The sequence below is a fragment of the Diaphorina citri genome, unplaced genomic scaffold, assembly GCF_000475195.1.
Source record: "Diaphorina citri unplaced genomic scaffold, Diaci psyllid genome assembly version 1.1 scaffold572, whole genome shotgun sequence".
Taxonomy (NCBI): domain Eukaryota; kingdom Metazoa; phylum Arthropoda; class Insecta; order Hemiptera; family Psyllidae; genus Diaphorina; species Diaphorina citri.
Genome location: NW_007378006.1, coordinates 35,571 through 56,727, shown reverse-complemented (window position 1 = coordinate 56,727; position 21,157 = coordinate 35,571). Strand labels below are relative to the sequence as shown.

The window sequence follows — 21,157 nt, the reverse complement described above, 5'->3', positions numbered from 1 at the left end:
AGACTAAACCTTAGGTAGGTCGACTAGTTAGCTTGGAGAGTAGGCCACGGGTTCGATTCCCGCCCGAGTCAGATTTAATGTTAAAGATTCGTTCTCGGAACGGCTGGCCTTCTTCTGTGTCCTTTCTTCTTATGGATCTATGGCTTAAACCAATTGATGTGGCAAATTTCCTAGGACTACCATACTACCAACCACAGAGGAGGATTGATCCGTTTGACTTGGGCAATGGCTACTACAACAACATCAATAATATTTTCTATGGTCAGCTCCCATGGCGTAGTGGTCACTGCACTCGCCTTGCACGCGGGAGACCCGGGTTCGATTCCCGGCGGGGTCAAGAAATTTGTATCATGCAAATGATTGATCCCGTGACTGGCTGTTGCGGGGCCCACTCAGCCTCGTGAGGAAAATGAGTAGCTATGACATGTAAATGCGCATAGCGACCGGTGCCAGCATGGTAGGTAAACATTGGGTGTTAGGATTATTGAGATACTTATTGGGAAAAATCCTACAATGCTGCAGTGAGCACCAAAGTTGTGACATAATAACACAAAGAAATTGCATAATAATTTACAAAAATAAAGGAAGGACGGACTAAAAAAGACAGATAAATCCCTATAGGTACATAGTAGTTTTTATTCTTCCTTCCTTTCTGTCCTTTGTAATCTCTTTCCTTCTTCTTGTCCTCTTTTCTTTTCTTTCTCCTCTTCTGTAGCGACATAAAAAAATCGAGCCACGGCCATTTGTAAAGGTGTGTCCAAACGTAGTCGACCGGCCGTCGATCGACGAAATAAATCATGTTGTCGAGACAGTGTGGACGGTTCAGTCGACATCGGTCGATGGCCGGTCGACCATGTGTGGACACACCTCAAGATCAATTCAATCCGTTTATTTTTATTCTTTAATAAAAATAACAGATACTTATACAGAGGTGTTTTTCCTTTCCCAAGTCAATATTGAGTTCTAAGAGAAAAAAAAAAAATCAATTCTTCTCTCTTTTTCGTCTCATCATTCTTTCCTCTTTTCACAGATGTTGGTCGTACGTAGGCCGCTACGGAGGGGCCCAGATCGTCTCCCTGGAGCCGCCCGACGTAAATAGCGACAACTGTATCGGCGGTGAGGGGCGGCCTAGGCGAGGGGGGGGAGGGGAGGTGGCGAGAAGAAGGGAGGGGGGGCCAGGTGAAGTTGGGCGCTTGACGACTGTAGAATAATGGTTATCTGTGGAAAGAAGAGGAGGAGGGAAGAAGAATGAAGTTAAAAAAATTGGACCGATTGCAATACTTTCATTACTAGTCTAAAGACAGTCAGTAATTTTGAAAAAAGTCAGTATTTCAGTACCTACCTTGATGGCAAAATTCAGTACTTTTTTTTTTGGACCGTACTGAATAGTCGTCAAAATTTGCTTTTGTCCGCCATTGTACAATTTTTCTTCGCGTACCCCAGAGGGTCTCTTCCGTGTAAGAGGGAAAATGAGCTTTAGATGAACATAGAGAGCGCTAGAGGTTCCATGAACAATCCCGGAGCGACCGGGACAAGTTTGTCAAGATCAATTTGGACAATGTTATACCAGGTACATTACATTTTATTTACTCTCATTCAAGCAGGGTAAACAAGGTAGGTATATTCTATTCACTTCAATGGAAACTTGCTACAAAAAGGAGCTGTCACAAATGAGCAGTGACCAGTGTTATCACAGGGTTAGGTTAAACACAAAAAGGAGCTTTCTTTTTGATTGTCGTGGCTCCTGAATAATTACCCTATTTTATTCTATTACATTAAATGGGGAACTTTTCTAACGAAATTGCTGTGTGCGGAGTCTAGTAGATAATAGGTAGGACTATTGCACCCAAAAGAAAATACCAGTTAACGAGACATTTTAGGATAAATTCAGCCCCTGGGGGGGGAATCGAACCCGCGACCTAACGCTTACAAAGTAGACGCGCTACACTCAGGGTAACTTCCAACTTTACTAGGCTGACACTCTGGTGTTAATAGTGGCTAACTCGCCAGTTATGGGTTCCTGATCTTGTGGTCAATCAGTTTGGAAGTAATAAAGTCAGTCGAATATTTGAACTTGACCGAACTGCACGGAAGTTTTCTCTCGCTAATTTAAACCCTCTAAACATAGTGGCAGGATTTGCAATCATGATATCGAAGAAGGCAGCAATGGTGCTACTTTTAGTACTGTCTGACTTACGGTTGAGAAGTTACTCGCCGGTGTCAACAAATTTCCCTTTTATTATAATGGTGCTACTTTTAGTACTGTCTGACTTACGGTTGAGAAGTTACTCGCCGGTGTCAACAAATTTCCCTTTTATTATATTTTTTTTTTTCTTTCAAATACTTACGTATTCTGCAAATGTAATAGAAAGTCGTGTGATGTTTACACCAGATTTTTAGAGGTAATGTTTTTATTGGGATTCCATTTACAGGTGGGTAACTTCCTCCTCACTCATCTAAGTAAGTTGAGAGAGGAGTTTGCTATAGTGGGTGATGTGCGGGGTAAAGGTCTCATGATAGGGGTGGATTTGGTGCAGGATAAGGAGACCAAGGTACCTCTCAACTCACGTCACATGACACATATCCTGGACTCTTGTAAGGAGCATGGATTACTCCTAGGACGTGGCGGTCTATCAGGGAATGTAAGTATTGTAGTGGCTCACGTGCTCACGTCCCGAAAGCGAAGAGAGAAGGAAGACAGGATAGGAGAAAGGCAGCCGTTCCGAGAACGAAAATCCTCCCCCCCCTTGCAGGGAATCGAACCCGCAACCTATCGCTACCCTCCAAGCTAACTAGGCTAACCAATCAGAATTAAGGAGCGCGGCAGCGGTCCGTTAAGTCAAGAAAGTTTGACCGCGCTACTAGAGATATTATACGCCACAGAGAAAGTAGGCGTTTTCAGGTAGTTGTAGACAGACAACTACAAATGACGGAAGAAAACGGATTGAATGTGTGTGTTGGGGCACGAAAGTAGACCAAGTTGAAAAAAAAATCATCAAAATTGGTTGAGAAAAGCCGGAGTTATTTGACTTTTAAAAACGTCAAATTTTTACACATTTTCTGCTGCTTCTTAGACGTTGACTGCTCTACAGCCTAAACTTCTAAACTACTGGACCGATTTTGTTGGTTGATGGCTCATTCTTTTTCTCGTGAGTGGCAGATGTGCCTTTTCATATTTTCGAGGCCCTCAAAGGGCCTCTTTGGCCTTGAATTCGATAAAGACTGATTTTTTTTTTATCATGTCTGTTTTTAACTGATTTGGTGATAGTTTTAAAAGTTGGTTAGGCCTTAGGACCAGTGCTACGTGTGTAGGGATTGCAATCCCGCAGGCTTTTGAATCTCGCGGGATTTGACCAATCCCGTGTGGGATTTTGCAGGATTTGCAAGTATTACCCGATACCCGCGGAATAACTTAGGTACTCCTTGTTTAGACTGCGAGAGTAAAGGGACTTTTCAGTCCTATGCTGGTAGTATAAACAAGGTATATTCTATTCTATTCTACTCCGTAATGGGTGACGCTAAAACCGGTCTTAAATTATCGACTGAAGTGTTATCTAAAACTTTCTCGCTTTGAGTTCATAGGTCGTCGCGTCAAATTTCAAGATCAGAGCTCATTTGTGTGAGAAAATGTGAAAAAAAGGTACTCCTTGTTTAGACTGCGAGAGTAAAGGGACTTTTCAGTCCTATGCTGGTAGTATAAACAAGGTATATTCTATTCTATTCTACTCCGTAATGGGTAAAACATCCAACCCATAATATTATAATCAACATCTACATTCCACCCATCAGTAGCTGTCAAATGGGATATAAAGCAAACATCACACACTTACTCGAACTTGACAATGGCATCATAATTGGTGACTTCAATGCACATCACCCACTATGGCACTCGAATCTCAACCCCGACCAAAGAGGAGAAGATATTGTGGACCAGATTGATGTTTCAAACTATGGCGTGAAAACACACCTACTCGAGTAACAAGGGACTGCACTTCTTCACCCGATATCACTCTTGTCCACACTATCCTTCTACCAAACACAGAATGGAACACAGCTGTAAAACTGAGCTCAGATCATCTCCCTATCACCATCACAATAGCACGAACAATCAGCGAAACTGAATCGGAAAACAAAATATATATCAACTTCATAAAAGCTGACTGGGAAAAATTCCAGCAATACACTGAAGAATGCTTTCAGAAAGAACAGACTCCAACTTCTGCCATTACGGGAAAAAATATTCTGCAGAAACCTCAACAACGGGAGAATACGTTTTGTGCCAGCAGGCAGAATCCCCATTATAAGGCCCAACTTCTCCACAGCTGCTGCCAAACTTGCTGATGAAAGAGACACACTACGCTCAACCAACCCCAGTGATCCCAAACTAAAGGAACTCAACTATACAATCAGAAAGATGGTCTATGAATATAAGAAAAACAAATGGTTAGAGCACCTGAAAGAAGCAAGTTTTAACAAAGGACCCAAGAACCTCTGGAAAACCACATCTCAATAAGCAATCCCTGAACAAAAACAACAACCAACAACGCTGTATACTTCGAGGACAAACCAACAAACGACCCAAAAAAGTGTGTTAAGATGTTCAACGCCCAATTCACAACACATCCTGAGAAGAGGGATAAAACAGAAAGGAAGATCAAACGACTATATCAAAACTACTCTAGTCACAACAAAATCCGTGAAACCCTCCAAAGCAATGGGCCCTGACGAAATCTCACCAATAATGTAAAACACATTGGGCCGAGGGCCATCGACTTTCTAACCAAAATCCTCAACCTACATTGCCGACACTCACAATACCAAACATTTGGAAGACTGCGACTGCGAGGGTAATACCCATTCTAAAACCTGGCAAGAACCCGGATTTGGCAAAATCATACAGGCCAATCTCACTGCTATCACCTGTAGCCAAACTCCTCGAGACTCTCCTACTACCAGCCCTTACTGATAATATTGAGTTTGCCGATCACCAACATGGTTTCCGGAAAATACGCAGCACCACAACAGTCCCTACAGTGCCTTACACCAATTACAACATCAAATCACCAAAGGACTAAATCAGAAGAGGCCATGCAAAAGAACCATCCTAGTGGGACTAGACATGAGATCAGCTTTCGATACAGTTTCTCTAGACATACTGCTGAGCGACATCCTAAGCACCAACATCCCCTGGCAAATCAAGAGGTGGCTAAACATCTACATCAGTGGAAGACAGACATTTGTATTTAGGAACGCTAAATTAAAATACAGAAAGATGAAACAAGGGGTTCCACAAAGGGGAGTGCTTTCACCGACACTCTTTAACTTATACCTAAGCAAGATCCCTACACCACCAACAGGAATTAACATCACGTCCTATGCGGATGACTGCACCATACTCACAACTGGGACCAATATTGAAGAGATGACCAACAACTTAAACGGATACCTTGAAACCCTCAATACCTGGCTCAAATCGACGTTGATAGAGAGCTCGACATCTGCAGCGTCTCCCCACAATTAAGAACCCGAAACTCCTAGGTGTCACCTTTGACCCTATGCTAATTTTCCATGCGATCACAAACAAGTTAAAAGCCAGGAACAACATGATGAAATAGCTAGCAGGAACCAACTTGTAGAACACTTTTCGCGCGGGATGCTATAGTTGGCAGGTGAGGAGCTTGCTTTTCACCTGCCTGTCTTCAATAGTATGGCCCCCCCGGATGAAAACATGGATGATCCAATTATTTTTCCATCATTGATGTTGATAGGGTCGGCGTTTGTGTTAGATCCCACTTCTGATGTAGAAGACGAGCGGCTGTCGTCTTCAACTTCCTCAATATTCCAAGCAAACATCACTAATAGTTAATAGATACACTAAACTTAAGTCTGACAGAGATAAATAACGAACAAAGATATTTATACAGTTACAATAATAATTATTAATGAAATAGAAAGCTTATATTTATTTTAGATTACAGAAAAGTTCGACAACACACAAGTTAGTAAGTACAGGAGGGTAGGTAATAATCAAAACACTAAACTTCGTAATATCCCTTCGCAAAGTCCTCACAACTTCCCGACCGCTAGACTATAGTTACTTTTTATACAGACAAGAACTCATTGAACACACCGATAGATAGTTTTTACACAACCTATAACCCAACATACATACTTACAGACAAGAACTCATTGAACACACCGATAGATAGTTTTTACACAACCTATAACCCAACATACATACTTACAGACAAGAACTCATTGAACACACCGATAGATAGTTTTTACACAACCTATAACCCAACATACATACTTACAGAAAAGAACTCATTGAACACACCGATAGATAGTTTTTACACAACCTATAACCCAACATACATACTTACAGACAAGAACTCATTGAACACACCGATAGATAGTTTTTACACAACCTATAACCCAACATACATACTTACAGACAAGAACTCATTGAACACACCGATAGATAGTTTTTACACAACCTATAACCCAACATACATACTTACAGACAAGAACTCATTGAACACACCGATAGATAGTTTTTACACAACCTATAACCCAACATACATACTTACAGACAAGAACTCATTGAACACACCGATAGATAGTTTTTACACAACCTATAACCCAACATACATACTTACAGACAAGAACTCATTGAACACACCGATAGATAGTTTTTACACAACCTATAACCCAACATACATACTTACAGAAAAGAACTCATTGAACACACCGATAGATAGTTTTTACACAACCTATAACCCAACATACATACTTACAGACAAGAACTCATTGAACACACCGATAGATAGTTTTTACACAACCTATAACCCAACATACATACTTACAGACAAGAACTCATTGAACACACCGATAGATAGTTTTTACACAACCTATAACCCAACATACATACTTACAGACAAGAACTCATTGAACACACCGATAGATAGTTTTTACACAACCTATAACCCAACATACATACTTACAGACAAGAACTCATTGAACACACCGATAGATAGTTTTTACACAACCTATAACCCAACATACATACTTACAGACAAGAACTCATTGAACACACCGATAGATAGTTTTTACACAACCTATAACCCAACATACATACTTACAGAAAAGAACTCATTGAACACACCGATAGATAGTTTTTACACAACCTATAACCCAACATACATACATACAGAAATAATTATAACAAGAGGAAGAAAAAAGAACTTAAAAACTCCGAATTCATATTTAGGTATATACCTAGTTTTGATTCACCCTAAATAAAAACTACCTGCTTCCCTTTTTTTGAAATAAGTGCTAGTGAATACTTTTTCGATTCCAAATTTTGGGTCGAAAACCCTTTTTTAATCGATTTTGAGAGCAAGTGTCATTCACCGCTAATAATTGCTAGTCACGTGTCTGATAGCAAAGGTCTTGAGAACACATATGCAGGTAATTTTAAGTTGGTTAATGGGACTAATGTGTATAGGTATGTCGAAATCTCGAAATACTCGATTTTCGTTTTATTACTTTATCTTATCAAGCGAAATGAGACTATCGTCTTTAGATAGGGACGTGAAGACACCAATATTATTGAAATTGTGAATATTAATTATCATTATCAATGTGGTTACAAGCTTTGGATTGTGTGAAATATTTTCAATTTCTAAGTTGAAAAATAACCAATATTTACCCTAGAATTTCAAGAAAATGATCAATCCCGATAATCCCGGGATTGGAAAATCACAATCCAGATATCGAAATGAAAATCTTGTCCCGAGGTTGAATTCCATATTCTAAACTCTTGGATTAAGGATGAAGCGATCTGATGTGTTATGTTCACCTACGTTAGCCATTGTTATCACATATGTAAATTAGAAGATTAGAACTCATTCGGCTAAAAGATGGGAGCAAATTTCAAAGATATTATGTCCAATTTTTGTTTCTATCCGATTTACTGAAATACAAATTTAGTGTTTTAGAAACCCTAGAACACTATGGGATCTCATATTGACAACTCTTCTTTCGTTTCAGGTAATTCGCATCAAACCACCAATGTGCATTACCTTGGAAGATGGCAAGTTTACGACTGACGTTCTGCGCTATATTCTCACCAAGTTTGTTAATAAGAAACTTTGAATACAACATGATGGTCTACGTGAACATCAATTGCTCCATAAACCCTCCACACACACACATACCACGCTCGGTCGAGCCGTTTTCTCGTGATACATACAGTCAAATAGACAATCAGAACATTTTCTAATGTCATTTTAGGAATCGTGGAAGCGTCTTTTTTTAATAAATGAAATTGGAGAACCTTTAGTAAATTGCTAAAAATCGTAGAAAAATATATAAGGTTTGCTGGAAATAAATACAGGGTGCGCCAGAAAAACACTGATAACGGCTCAGGGTAGGTAGATCTCATATTTCCAACAAAGTTCTGTGGGTCATTTTCCTAATTTGGACCTCGTTATCGAGAAAAGTCCAAAAAACCACTTTTTAAAAAATCACAGACCTTGTGTCAAAAAAACCCTTTTTTTTTTTTTTTTTTTTTTTTTTTTTTTTTTGTAAAGCTTGGAACTAACACCAATTATTATTGAACATTTTCTCCTTTTTTTCAGAGCTTGGTAAGAAGAACAAAGACTTCAAACAACTCCTCCTAGACACTGCCCTGAATGGGATCGAACAAAACTTCAAAGTCACTCTCGACAAGGTGAACTTGAAGTTTCCCAAAATCTCATTCAAAGGCTCGGTGCATCCAACAGTATTGAGAAGAAAATCGGAAAGTAAAAGTAAGCCAAGTAAAGAAGGACCTGATATAGAAGAAGATGAGTTGGTACAGAAATTGTACGGTGATAATCAGGAATTGAATAAGACTGAACTCAATGGTAGATCCAATGGAGAGCAAACACCACAAGGACATCCATCTAATGGATCTAACAAACCCTTGTCTGATGTTATACCAAATGGGATTCATGATCCAACTGCCAATGGACTAAACACCCCATTAAATTACCCCTATCCTCCATTGGAAGAAAACAAACCCATCATAGTCACAAACCTAAATGAAATAAAACTCAATGGAGCTCCCAATGAACAGTACACCACACCTAAATATATCATCAAGGAGTACAATGAGGTGAACCTGGACAATTATACAAACAATAAGTTTTGTAAGTCAAACGTTACGATTCCAAGCAAACTCATTGTGGAGATCAAACTACCCCTGTTGAAAACAATTGAGTTCATGCAGTTGAATATCCGCGGGAAAGAGTTTGAGTTTGTGAGTGAGAAGCCATCCAAGTATAAGCTGAATGTTACTTTGCCGTACTGTGTTGACGATGACAATGGGACGGCCAAATTTGAAGTGGACAAGAAGTTGCTTGTTGTCACCTTACCTGTTGTGTACAATAGTACTGAGGAAAGAGCCACATCTCAACCTAATCAGGGAAATAGTTCAAACCACAGTGGTATTGAAGAAGTCAGCAAAAATGGTCTAAGTAACAAATCCTCAACCCACCAAAGCAATGAAATAACCTTATGTGCCTTGCCAAGTGGTACTTCTAAATTGACCATCAATACTGATATTTGCTCAAGTTTGAATGCAAAAGGAACCTTAAGTACAAAAGAAACCACTGCTGGTACAAATGAAATAAGTGAAGTACAAACTGTAATAACCTCCAGTACAAATTTGGAAGTGACCAATTCTGAGCTTCACATTTTGAATATTGTGAAAAACAATGAAGTTGATTCTAAAGTGCCCCAAAACATATCAATAGAGACAAACAGAACTGTGGATATTGACACAAAACCCAAAGTTCTCATTGAAGAGATTAACTCCGTACCAAATGGAATCAGCAATCACCAAAAAGACATCAGTATGCCAAAAGAAAACACCAATGAAAATCTCAAAAATGTCAGTGCGAACAATCTAAATGAAACTCCCAAAGCAATATCCAAAAATTCCATTCAAACACTGACTGATGATCTCAGAGCAAAAGTTGATATAAGTGACACCTCAAAACCCATATTGGAAAAAGGTGCAGAGGAATCTGAGTTCAGCAAGGAATTGAAGGAGTTTTGGAACGAGAAAGTGTTCTATGCGTTGCCAGAGCATCATGTGAATGCTGTTGAGAAGCAGCTTGTGTTTGTGTTTGATGTTGCCAATGTGGAGAGTGACTTGGTGAAGTATGTCCTGTGGAACGAGACGCTTATGTGTTTACAGGTGAGTTTCATGTCTTGTAGGAATGACATTATAATCCTTTCAGATATAGGTTTCCAGTTCATTAGGCCTTTCCTTGAGTTGGGGGATAGAATTGGTTTATATACAGGGTGTTCAAAGTGCCCCATAGGAAATTAACCCGTAAAATTAGTTTTTTGCCCCATAAAAGTCCCCAATACACTTTTCAAGTCCACTAAGCATTCTCTTTTTAGGAACTTTTGACGAGGAATCGATTGGTGCAACTTTCAAGATTGTCCGACTTACAGTTAAGGAGTTACGGGTTCGAGACTTGGCGGATTCAAGAAAAAATACTGTTTTTGAAAAGGACGTCAACGGTTTCTGTTAAAGATATTTGAGCTGTCAAAAAAACATTCCGATGTAATTTTTCACGCCAAATCGAATGGTGCTACTTTGAACACTATCCGACTCACGGTTGAGGAGTTACAGGTTCAATTCTTTCCAGTGTCAATAAATTTTAATAATTTTCGAAAAATACAGATAAATGTACATGCAAATAGTCAATCCTATGTATTTTTTCACGAGGAATCTAATGGTCAATAAATTTTAATAATTTTCGAAAAATACAGATAAATGTACATGCAAATAGTCAATCCTATGTATTTTTTCACGAGGAATCTAATAGTACTTATATGTATTATCTATTATTGATACAAAGGATTACCGTGATCAATGGACATTCCATTCTACATCCCACCCCATATCCTGACTCTAATTCGATCCATGATGATGGACAAATGTTCTGAATGCATTAGAAGCTCTCCAAGTTCAATCCTGACCTCCCGATAAATAGATATCCATTATTATGGACATAATGATAGTTTTTCCAGACGTACTGGTGCTTATTACCAAACCATTAGACTGTTTCTCTCGAGATTCAACTCTACTAGCTATTGGCTATATTAAGGATAATGATAATTTATTGGAATGGAGTTTGGCTGCGAATCTAATAGTTTAACTTATAGCTCTGTCCGACCAACAGTTGAGTTACAGGTTCGATTCATCCCTTTGTCAATAAATTTAATTAATTTTCATAAATCATTGATACATTCGCACGTGAATAGTCTATCTTATGTGATTTTTCATGCCGAATCGAATGATGCAACTTCTAGCACTATCCGACCTACAGGTGAGAAGTTACGGGTTTAAAGTAGCACCATTCAATTCGGCGTGAAAAATTACATCGGAATGTTTTTTTTTTTGACAGCTCAAATATCTTTAACAGAAACCGTTGAAGGCCTTTTCAAAAACAGTATTTTTTCTTGAATCCGCCGAGTCTCGAACCCGTAACTGTAAGTCGAACAGTCTTGAAAGTTACACCAATCGATTCCTCGTCAAAAGTTCAATAAGAGAGAATGCTTAGTGGACTCGAAAAGTGTATTGGGGACTTTTATGGGGCAAAAAACTGATTTTACGGGTTAATTTCCTATGGGGTACTTCGAGGTTGAACACCCTGTATGAGGTTGAAGACTGCAACTTGTAGTATACGGCAATTTTCATGTTGAGGGCTACATAGTCTTATGGGCCTGTTCAAACTTAAACTCAAAGTTTAAGTGTGAACAGACAGGCCCATAAGACTATGTAGCAATCAACATGAAAACTGCCGTATACTACAAGTTGCAGTCTAGATGTGAAATCCGCCTAAAAGTTTTAAAGCTTACGAAGTGTGGACCCTGCCTACGTGCCTAACGCTTACAACGCATGCGCACTACCACTACCTTCCATGCTGGCTAGAGGAAAATAATGTCGTGGCAGAGTAGCGATTTAATTTTCAGTCAAGCTACATTTTCCAAATTTATTACAGAAACAGCTCATTTCGAAAATTAGTTTCGTCAAGTGAACACACAAATTTTTCTGCCCTTTGCTCACAAATTCTTTGTGATAAATTTTCCTCCGCACACAGACAAACTTCAAAATTCATTTCCCCGTGATAACTTCGTCGCGTCAACACGTCTAATTTTTCTTGGTGTTAATTTCTATTTTTCTGGTGGAAAAAGTGCTCAAAATTTTGTAAATTTTTGCATAGGGGCTTTTCATAGCTCGCCTTTTTGTTTTTGAGTGCTAAACTGCAGTGAAATGCAGTAGAAAGACTGTTTTTTATCGTTTTTTGTATTCTATACCTCTGGACTTTTCATAGTTTTTCACTGGTTGCCATGGCAACGAATTTGTTATTCTCTGCGTGATTTTTTCTTTTTCTCTTATCCTCATAATTTTTGTTTGTTGCCTTCACCTAGGTTGCCTCTAGCAACAGCTGATATTTATTTTTGTTATTTTCCTTTAATTATTCGTGAATTATTATTTTTGACCAGTGTTTTCCCTTTTTAATCATGAACCAGCTCATCTTTATTCTGTGTTTCACCGCTCGGTGTTTCCACGTCGAGTGTTTGTGAGACATACGCACCCAACTTATCCAGCCAACACAAATTGTATCCTTTACCTTACCTACTCTTCTGATCCTTTACTCTTGCTTTTATACCTAACTTGTATCTCACCATGTCCTTCTCTTTCAGCCAACTCACCATGTCCTTCTCTTTCAGCCAACTCTCCTGTACCTATTAATCTTTACCTTTGAACCTTTACCTCTCCTTACAAGATACCTACAACTTGATATTATTATTGTATTTTCACTGAAAATTTCCTTGACAATCTACAATGATGAATTCTAACAATAATTTTGCGAATGCACTGAAGAAAAACCTTCCCCAAAGCTATTCCAATACCCACTGCCATGATCATAGTGGATTTCTCCTTCACTTGAGCCGCCATACGCTCGAAACAACCTGAGGAATGCAAAAGGGGCTTAAGTGGTGATGCTCAACTATTGTGTATTTGTAATGTTTACATTCCTCCACATACACAATATTCCGAAGCTGACCTAACTAATATTAAACAGCAACTCCCCTCCCCCTTCATACTGGTTGGGGACTTCAACGCTCATAGCCAATTGTGGGGTGACATTAGGGTAGATGCTAAGGGTAGAGAGGTCGAAGCCTTCATTTTAAATCATGGTAACGTTCATTTATTGAACACGGGCAGTGCCACCCACTTTAATCTATCTTCCCTTACGCATTCTTCTATTGATCTTGACCTCACCAATGAAGCTGAAGTTAACAAGCTATATGACCTTCACCCACAAATCGTCATTGATGGTAAGGTTCTTGTTGTGAGAAAACTTACTGACACCGGTCATAAGATTTTTCTCTGCAACGTTGAACCCGGTATACCTGATTCTGTGCTGACTGATGAACTCTCAAAATACACCCGCGTCGTATCCAATGTGAAGTTTGTAAACCTTGGTTCCCGCAATGAACGATTTTGCCATGTTATTGGGTTCAGAAGAACCATGCTCGTTGAAAATGTTGAGAACCTCCCGGCCTCTTTTAACTTGTATTTTGACAATACAAGCTATAAGATATTTATCGTTATAGATAAAATAAAATGTTTCCAGTGTAACGGTGAAGGTCACCTTATCAAAAACTGTCCTTCTGGACCTTCCGTTCCCACTCCTGCCCAGGATAGGTTGACCGCGCCTGCTGTACCCGCTAGTCAATCCCAGTTTAAATCTCCCCCTCCTGCTGATTTTACGAGTACTTTTCTCCCAACCTTCGGGAGCCGCACCCGTGTTACTGAGCCCACTCCACTCAATGAAGTCGCATTCCCTTCTTCTCCTCCTCCTGTGGGCAATGTTTCTGATGGTTCTTCTTCTTCTTCAGCCGAGGTTATTTCCCCTCAGTCTTCCCCAGTCGTCGGAGATATTTCCCCCCCGTCCTCTTCAGTCGAGGTTATTCCGCCTCCGTCTTCTTTTGTCGAGGTTATTCCTTCTCAATCTCCTTCTGTTATTTCTTCATCGGAATCCGATAGCACCATCACTGGGGTCGATGTCCATCCCATCCCTGATCCGTCACCTAGTGTCACCCCTGACAATACTAATGTCATGGACATTGACTATAACTCTCAGTCGAAATTATCAGTGGTAACATTTTCTTTGGCACACCGATATACTTCAAAATTATCAGTGGGGAGAGACATACTTTTTTTTTTTTTTTTTCAAAATTATCAGTGGGAAAGACATATCTACATTATCTTTCTTCGAAATTATCAGTGGTAACATTTTCTTTGGCACACCGATATACTTCAAAATTATCAGTGGGAAAGACATATCTACATTATCTTTCTTCGAAATTATCATTGGTAACATTTTCTTTGGCACACCGATATACTTCAAAATTATCAGTGGGAAAGACATATCTACATTATCTTTCTTCGAAATTATCAGTGGTAACATTTTCTTTGGCACACCGATATACTTCAAAATTATCAGTGGGAAAGACATATCTACATTATCTTTCTTCGAAATTATCAGTGGTAACATTTTCTTTGGCACACCGATATACTTCAAAATTATCAGTGGGGAGAGGCATACTTTTTTTTTTCTTTTCAAAATTATCAGTGGGAAAGACATATCTACATTATCTTTCTTCGAAATTATCAGTGGTAACATTTTCTTTGGCACACCGATATACTTCAAAATTATCAGTGGGGAGAGACATACTTTTTTTTTTTCAAAATTATCAGTGGGAAAGACATATCTACATTATCTTTCTTCGAAATTATCAGTGGTAACATTTTCTTTGGCACACCGATATACTTCAAAATTATCAGTGACAAAGACATATCTACATTATCTTTCTTCGAAATTATCAGTGGTAACATTTTCTTTGGCACACCGATATACTTCAAAATTATCAGTGGGAAAGACATATCTACATTATCTTTCTTCGAAATTATCAGTGGTAACATTTTCTTTGGCACACCGATATACTTCAAAATTATCAGTGGGGAGAGACATACATTTTTTCCTTCTCTCTAAAAAAAAAAAAAAAAAAAAAAAATATTTCAATATACAAAATCTCGTTTTTTTTTTTTTTACCCAATTTCATTTCTTTTCATTTATTTTTTAGTCAAGTTACCTTGATTTTCAAACCCTTTAATTCTCCTTTCTTTTCAGTGCCGATAAATCCAAACCTACAATCATACCCAAGCACACGGCTACAAAAATGGGCCAGAGGAAAATGCTGAGCAAAACCGACTGTTTGAAAGTCAACGATTTGTACGGGTGTCTCGGGAAATCTCCCTTCTACAGGAGAAAATACTACACCCTGTGTAACTATTTGGGTCTATGACATAATAGAAAAACCTTTGGTAATCATACAGAAATTTTACTGCTGCAAAACATCATCACTTTTTTAATTGATATTCAGACATCAAAATTAAAAGAATATGTATCTCCCATTTTCCTAAAGAAATGGTCCATATAACATCAGCATTTCAAGAATATCCCCTATTTCCCTATAGAAAGGTTCACAAAAATTTGCAGGTGTACAAAATGTAGGTACTGTGTACTCAATGCATGGATAAAAATCTGTAAGTAAGCACTTTCAATTGGTAACTACTTGTACAATGTACATATAGGTAGATAAGTAGGTAATTGAAATTGATCAAAAAATAAATAAATAAAATCTGGTCTTCTCTTTTTATCAATTCAAAATAATCTCTAGGTTAACACAGAAAGCATTCTCTACCACCTAATCCTTGGAGTTGTATTACTGTGTGGTAAAATTCTTAAATAAGTAAGCAAATGATTGAAAGTGGGTTTCACCAACCTTCTTTTGAGACCCTAAGTAGGTAACAGCCTGTTAGCTTGACAGATCTGTCAAGCTCAAGCTGTGTAAAAATAAACTGGAATTTAACAGGCTGTTAGCTCAACAGAGCTTCTAAGGGCTGAAAAACATTGATAAAATCTGGCCTGAGGCCAATGAAATCTCAAATGATTCAGGATAAAATTCCATGTATTGGCTGGGATTGAATCCACACCCTCCTCTTCATCATGCAAGTGATACTTTGATTGACCACTACACCAGCACCAAGGCAGGTCTACAATGGGTCTCATTCTTATAAGAGGAGTTGTTATCAGTAGAGATAAGACATGGCTTGAAAGAAGCCAATAGTGATACCACATTCAATGCATCTGTTCCCAATAGTTAAATGAAGTTGCCTTGTGCATGGTTAGTATCTAGATGGGTGACCATCTGATCATGTGCTGCTGTCTTTTTTCTGTAATTATTCGGAAGCCACAGCAATGAAAAAGAAAGCTCCTTTTTGTGTTTAACCTAACCCTAATGTTTGAAGCAATTTTACATTGACGTGACTTCTGAACAAGTACACATTTTTCCAGCAAGCACTCGATGGGTGAGGTTAATTTATGGAGGCAAGTAGCCAAAAGAAGGAATGAAGGATACTACTACAGAGATTGAATGGTACATACCTGGGATTTCAACGTCTTCAAATTTGTAGGTTTGTCCAAACGGATTTCAAGGGCTCATTTTGGGATAAGTTGGTAGGTAGGTGCATTGAAAAGTTTATTTTGTAATAAAATCACCAATAATATGAGGTAAAACAACTTTTCTGGACTTACTGGATTTAAAAAAAAAAAAGTTTTTCAGTACATCCTACATCTATCTACACTTTTGAAAATTTTATCAAGATCAAATTTTGAAAACTCCCGCGCACAAGTTGAAGATAAGCGATACGGTGCGTCCACATGTACAGATAAAGAAGTCTGTGCTAGAAAGGTTCGTCCACACTTACGTTGAAGGTACCTATCGACCTTACGTAAAATAAGAAAGGAATCTAGACTAAACCTTAGGTAGGTAGACTAGTTAGCTTGGAGAGTATGGCCACGGGTTCGATTCCCGCCCGATTTAATGTTAAAGATTCGTTCTCGGAACGGCTGGCCTTCTTTTCTGTCCTTTCTTCCTTCTCTCTTCGATTTCGAGGATAAGACCTTAGCGGTTACAATTCCCTCTATCAAACCTCTTTAAAAAATTAATAAAAGAAAAGAAAAGAAAAAAAAAAAAACTCAAGGTTGGTAGGCTACCAATTTCAATTTTTTATTTCAATCGTCAAACGGTGATTTATTGCCTTCTATTTTTTTTATTATTATTATATTATTATTTTTTTTTAATTTTTACAATTTAAGTTGTTTATCTTAGGGCGACCTGGAGAATGTAGGGGTCCCACAGGGACATATGTATACAGGGACCCCAAATGGCATATAAAAAAAAAAAAAAAAAAAAAAAAAAAAAAACTCAAGGTTGGTAGGCTACCAATTTCAATTTTTTATTTCAATCGTCAAACGGTGATTTATTGCCTTCTATTTTTTTTATTATTATTATATTATTATTTTTTTTTAATTTTTACAATTTAAGTTGTTTATCTTAGGGCGACCTGGAGAATGTAGGGGTCCCACAGGGACATATGTATACAGGGACCCCAAATGGCATAATTTGGAGCATCTACACCCTCCCAAAAATTGATCTACCTAATCACGCCATCGAAAACGGATAGTTGCGGAAAAAGCCGCCAATGTTCTGGCCCTGTGTGGGCGCCGAGGTTGCAGAGTAAGACACACCAGGGGCGCCGTTTGGTCCCGGAGCGCCCATCTCCAAATCTTTGATTCGCTGCACTCGGCTCCACAGGCGGTCTTGGGCCGACCGTGAGGTTTTCGACAGGAAGGGGAGAGAGGGGAGGGAGAATTTGGGGGAGAAGAGGGGTCGAGGGGGGAGAGGAGAAGGAGGAGAGGGAGAGAGGCGAGAAGGAGGGAGGGGGGGCCAGGTGAAGTTGGGCGCTTGACGACTGTAGAATAATGGTTATCTGTGGAAAGAAGAGGAGGAGGGGAGAAGAAAGAAGATAAAAAAAAGTAACCCAAGGAAGTAGAAGGTAAAAGCTATCTACAGGGTAATGAAATTTCTTGTACCTCGGCTTGGATTGAACCTACGTCCTCCTGTACACCAGGCGAACACTAGGTCTAACGAGGAAAAAAAATCCTATGATATAGTACAGCGGCTCTCAACCTTTTTTTCGCCCGCGTACCCCTCGGGTACCCGAGCCCCCCCCCCACCATCATAATGAGTGTCAGTTACCCATTCCTAAGTTGATGTGTACCATTACTATTGAGCCCTAAAGACAGTCCGTAATTTTGAAAAAAGTCAGTATTTCAGTACCTTGAGGACAAAATTTAGTACTTTTTTGGACCGTACTGATAGTCGTCACAAAATTTGCTTTTGTCCGCCATTGTACAATTTTTCTTCGCGTACCCACCCCCAGAGGGTCTCTTCCGTGTAAGAGGGAAAATGAGCTTTAGTTAGATGAACATAGAGAGCGCTAGATGTTGGTAAACTTACGTCGCTTGTTCGTTTTTGATAGTGGACGCCAGACAGCAGCTGAGTACTATCCCAATCACCTCCACTAGAGCTATTCCAATACCCACTGCCATGATCATAGTGGATTTCTCCTTCACTTGAGCCGCCATACGCTCGAAACAACCTGAGGAATGCAGAAGGGGCTTAAGTGGTGATGCTATAGTGGTGATACTATTTTCCCTATTCAACATTTTTTAGCTCCACTAAAGCTATTCCAATACCCACTGCCATGATCATAGTGGATTTCTCCTTCACTTGAGCCGCCATACGCTCGAAACAACCTGAAGAATGGATAAAATGTAGAGACGTGCATCTAAAAGTTAGGGCTGATTGAGGGGCTGATGAAAAACGCAGACCCCGTCTGTACACGGGAAAAGGCGAAGAAGAAGAAGAAGAAGAAGAAGAAGAAGAAGAAGAAGAAGAAGAAGAAGAAGAAGAAGAAGAAGAATTTGAATTTTTGAATTTGAAAATTTCTCCTTTATTTTATTAAATTTTATAAATACAATGCATACATCCCCTAAGCTAATCCTAACTTCTAAGAAGAAGAAGAAGAAGAAGAAGAAGAAGAAGAAGAAGAAGAAGAAGAAGAAGAAGAAGAAGAAGAGAGACCTGTAACAACGGAGGCCTGTCGTCCCGAAAGCGAAGAGAGAACGAGGATAAGGAAAGTAAAAAAGTTAGCCGTTTCGAGAAGGAACCTTGTCTGTTTAAAAGAAAGTACGCCTTAGGAGGGTATCGGACCAGCGACCTAGGACTAACAAGGCAGACGCCCTACGGACAGGAATTGAATCCGCGATCTAACGCTTACAAGGTAGGTGCCTTACACTCCAAGCTAACTATAGACTGGCTGTGAGAAGCTTCTTAGAGGGGAAAAAAAAAAAAAAAATTGGTAGGTAGGTAGGTATTCCAAAACTTCGACCCTTCTGATTTTGGTACATAAAAAGGTACAAACTTATTCCTAACGGGAATCCAGCTAATTCTTACCTTGCTGAAACACAATCCCATCATCAAAAGTGTTGCGGCACAGAGCTATTGGACTATCCGGCGCATTACGGCAACAGGACGCTGGGACCTGATTTTCCGCAAACACTTGCGACCAATCCCGCGGGCTGTCCACGCCGCAACATTGCAGCTGAAAACGAGATAATACTTACATTAATCAAGAAGCGCGGTAGCGCTCCGCCCCGCCAAGTCAAGACAGTTTGACAGGGTTAATAATTAAGGTACGGTTCGGCCGTTTTTCCGGACCAAAGGGAATTGAATCCGCGATCTAACGCTTACAAGGTAGGTGCCTTACACTCCAAGCTAACTATAGACTGGCTGTGAGAAGCTTCTTAGAGGAAAAAAAACTGGTAGGTAGGTAGGTATTTCAAAACTTCGACCCTTCTGACTTTGGTACATAAAAAGGTACAAACTTATTCCCAACGGGAATCCAGCTAATTCTTACCTTGCTGAAACACAATCCCATCATCAAAAGTGTTGCGGCACAGAGCTATAGGACTATCCGGCGCATTACGGCAACAGGACGCAGGGACCTGATTTTCCGCAAACACTTGCGACCAATCCCGCGGGCTGTCCACGCCGCAACATTGCAGCTGAAAACGAGATAATACTTACATTAATTAATAATTAAGGTACGGTTCGGCCGTTATTCCGGACCAAATTTCCGCTATTTAGGGCTGTACAGGGGAGGAGCTCAAAAGGAACTAGCGCTTCTCACGACTTTACCTTTGGCCACAGGTCACTCTAAATTTTCAGACAGCTTCCATAATGAATGATGATCAAAATTGTAGAAAGCTAGATTTAATACCTGAAAACGACAACTTTCTCTGTGGCGTATACCTAATATCTCTAGTTGTGCGGTTAAACTTTGTTGACTTGGCGGAGCGGAGCGCTTCTTATTTTGTGTGAATGAAATTTGTCCTGAGAGAAAAAGTTTCGTGTGTAGTAACTGTGTTTGCCGAATTACTTACGTATCTCTGTGTGCTATCCCAAGCCTGTCTATCGACATCCGTGTACGTATAGTTGCCCAGGGATTTCCGCAATGAGAGACGCATGGCGTTGGCAAAGTCGTCCTTTGCGACGGCAGCGGTAACACCGATGACCAGCTGAGTGAGGAAGATGATGAGCAGGAACGCGCCGAACTGTGGGGGAGAAGACGGAAGAGGAGGAGGCGGAGAAGAAATACGAGAAAAGAAGAAGGAAGAGGGGAAGGAGAGAGGAGGAGGTGAAGAAGAATAAGAAAAAGAAAGAACAGAGGAAGAAGAAAGAGAAAAAGAAGAGGGCGGAGAAGCACGAAAATAAGTTGTACGGCGAAAGAATGCGTTGAACATGACGATCAAAAATCTGACGTCCATTCCAAAAAACGACTACAATATTTTGAAATTCACAAATGAGACAATATTTCATTTTTTACAAAAAAAAAGATGACTTTTTACCTATATCCCCATTTTTTTTTTCCTAGTAATTAAACAACTGCTACATTAGACTCGTGTGATAGGAAAGAAAGAAAAAACTGGTGAAATCCCCTCAAAAAACATGCCCGGGTGAAGATTTCGACGCCAAGTTCTCTTTTCTACTTACGGCCAGTAGCATGAAGTAGTTCTCTTTGATAGCGCCACAGCAGCCCAGGGAGGCA

General features: G+C 39.5%; 2 protein-coding genes across 2 annotated transcripts in view; both read right to left on the bottom strand.

Moving 5' to 3' along the window:
• LOC103510193 (mitochondrial thiamine pyrophosphate carrier-like) overlaps positions 1 to 16,791 on the bottom strand; it is a 45,503-nt gene extending 28,712 nt beyond the window's left edge. Inside the window, exon 1 of the mRNA XM_026824318.1 lies at positions 16,587 to 16,791. The gene's annotated coding sequence lies outside the window, so the exon portion shown is untranslated. The remainder of the gene's footprint in view (positions 1 to 16,586) is intronic.
• LOC103510195 (CD63 antigen-like) lies at positions 1,132 to 21,154 on the bottom strand. Its single transcript, XM_026824320.1, has 5 exons — positions 21,103 to 21,154; positions 20,493 to 20,663; positions 19,967 to 20,114; positions 18,505 to 18,646; positions 1,132 to 1,218 (listed from the first exon to the last, which is right to left on the bottom strand). Exons 1-5 carry the CDS (start codon positions 21,112 to 21,114, stop codon positions 1,215 to 1,217), a joined length of 477 nt encoding a protein of 158 aa, XP_026680121.1. The 5' UTR covers positions 21,115 to 21,154; the 3' UTR covers positions 1,132 to 1,214.
• Between the last annotated feature and the right edge of the window lie 3 nt (positions 21,155 to 21,157).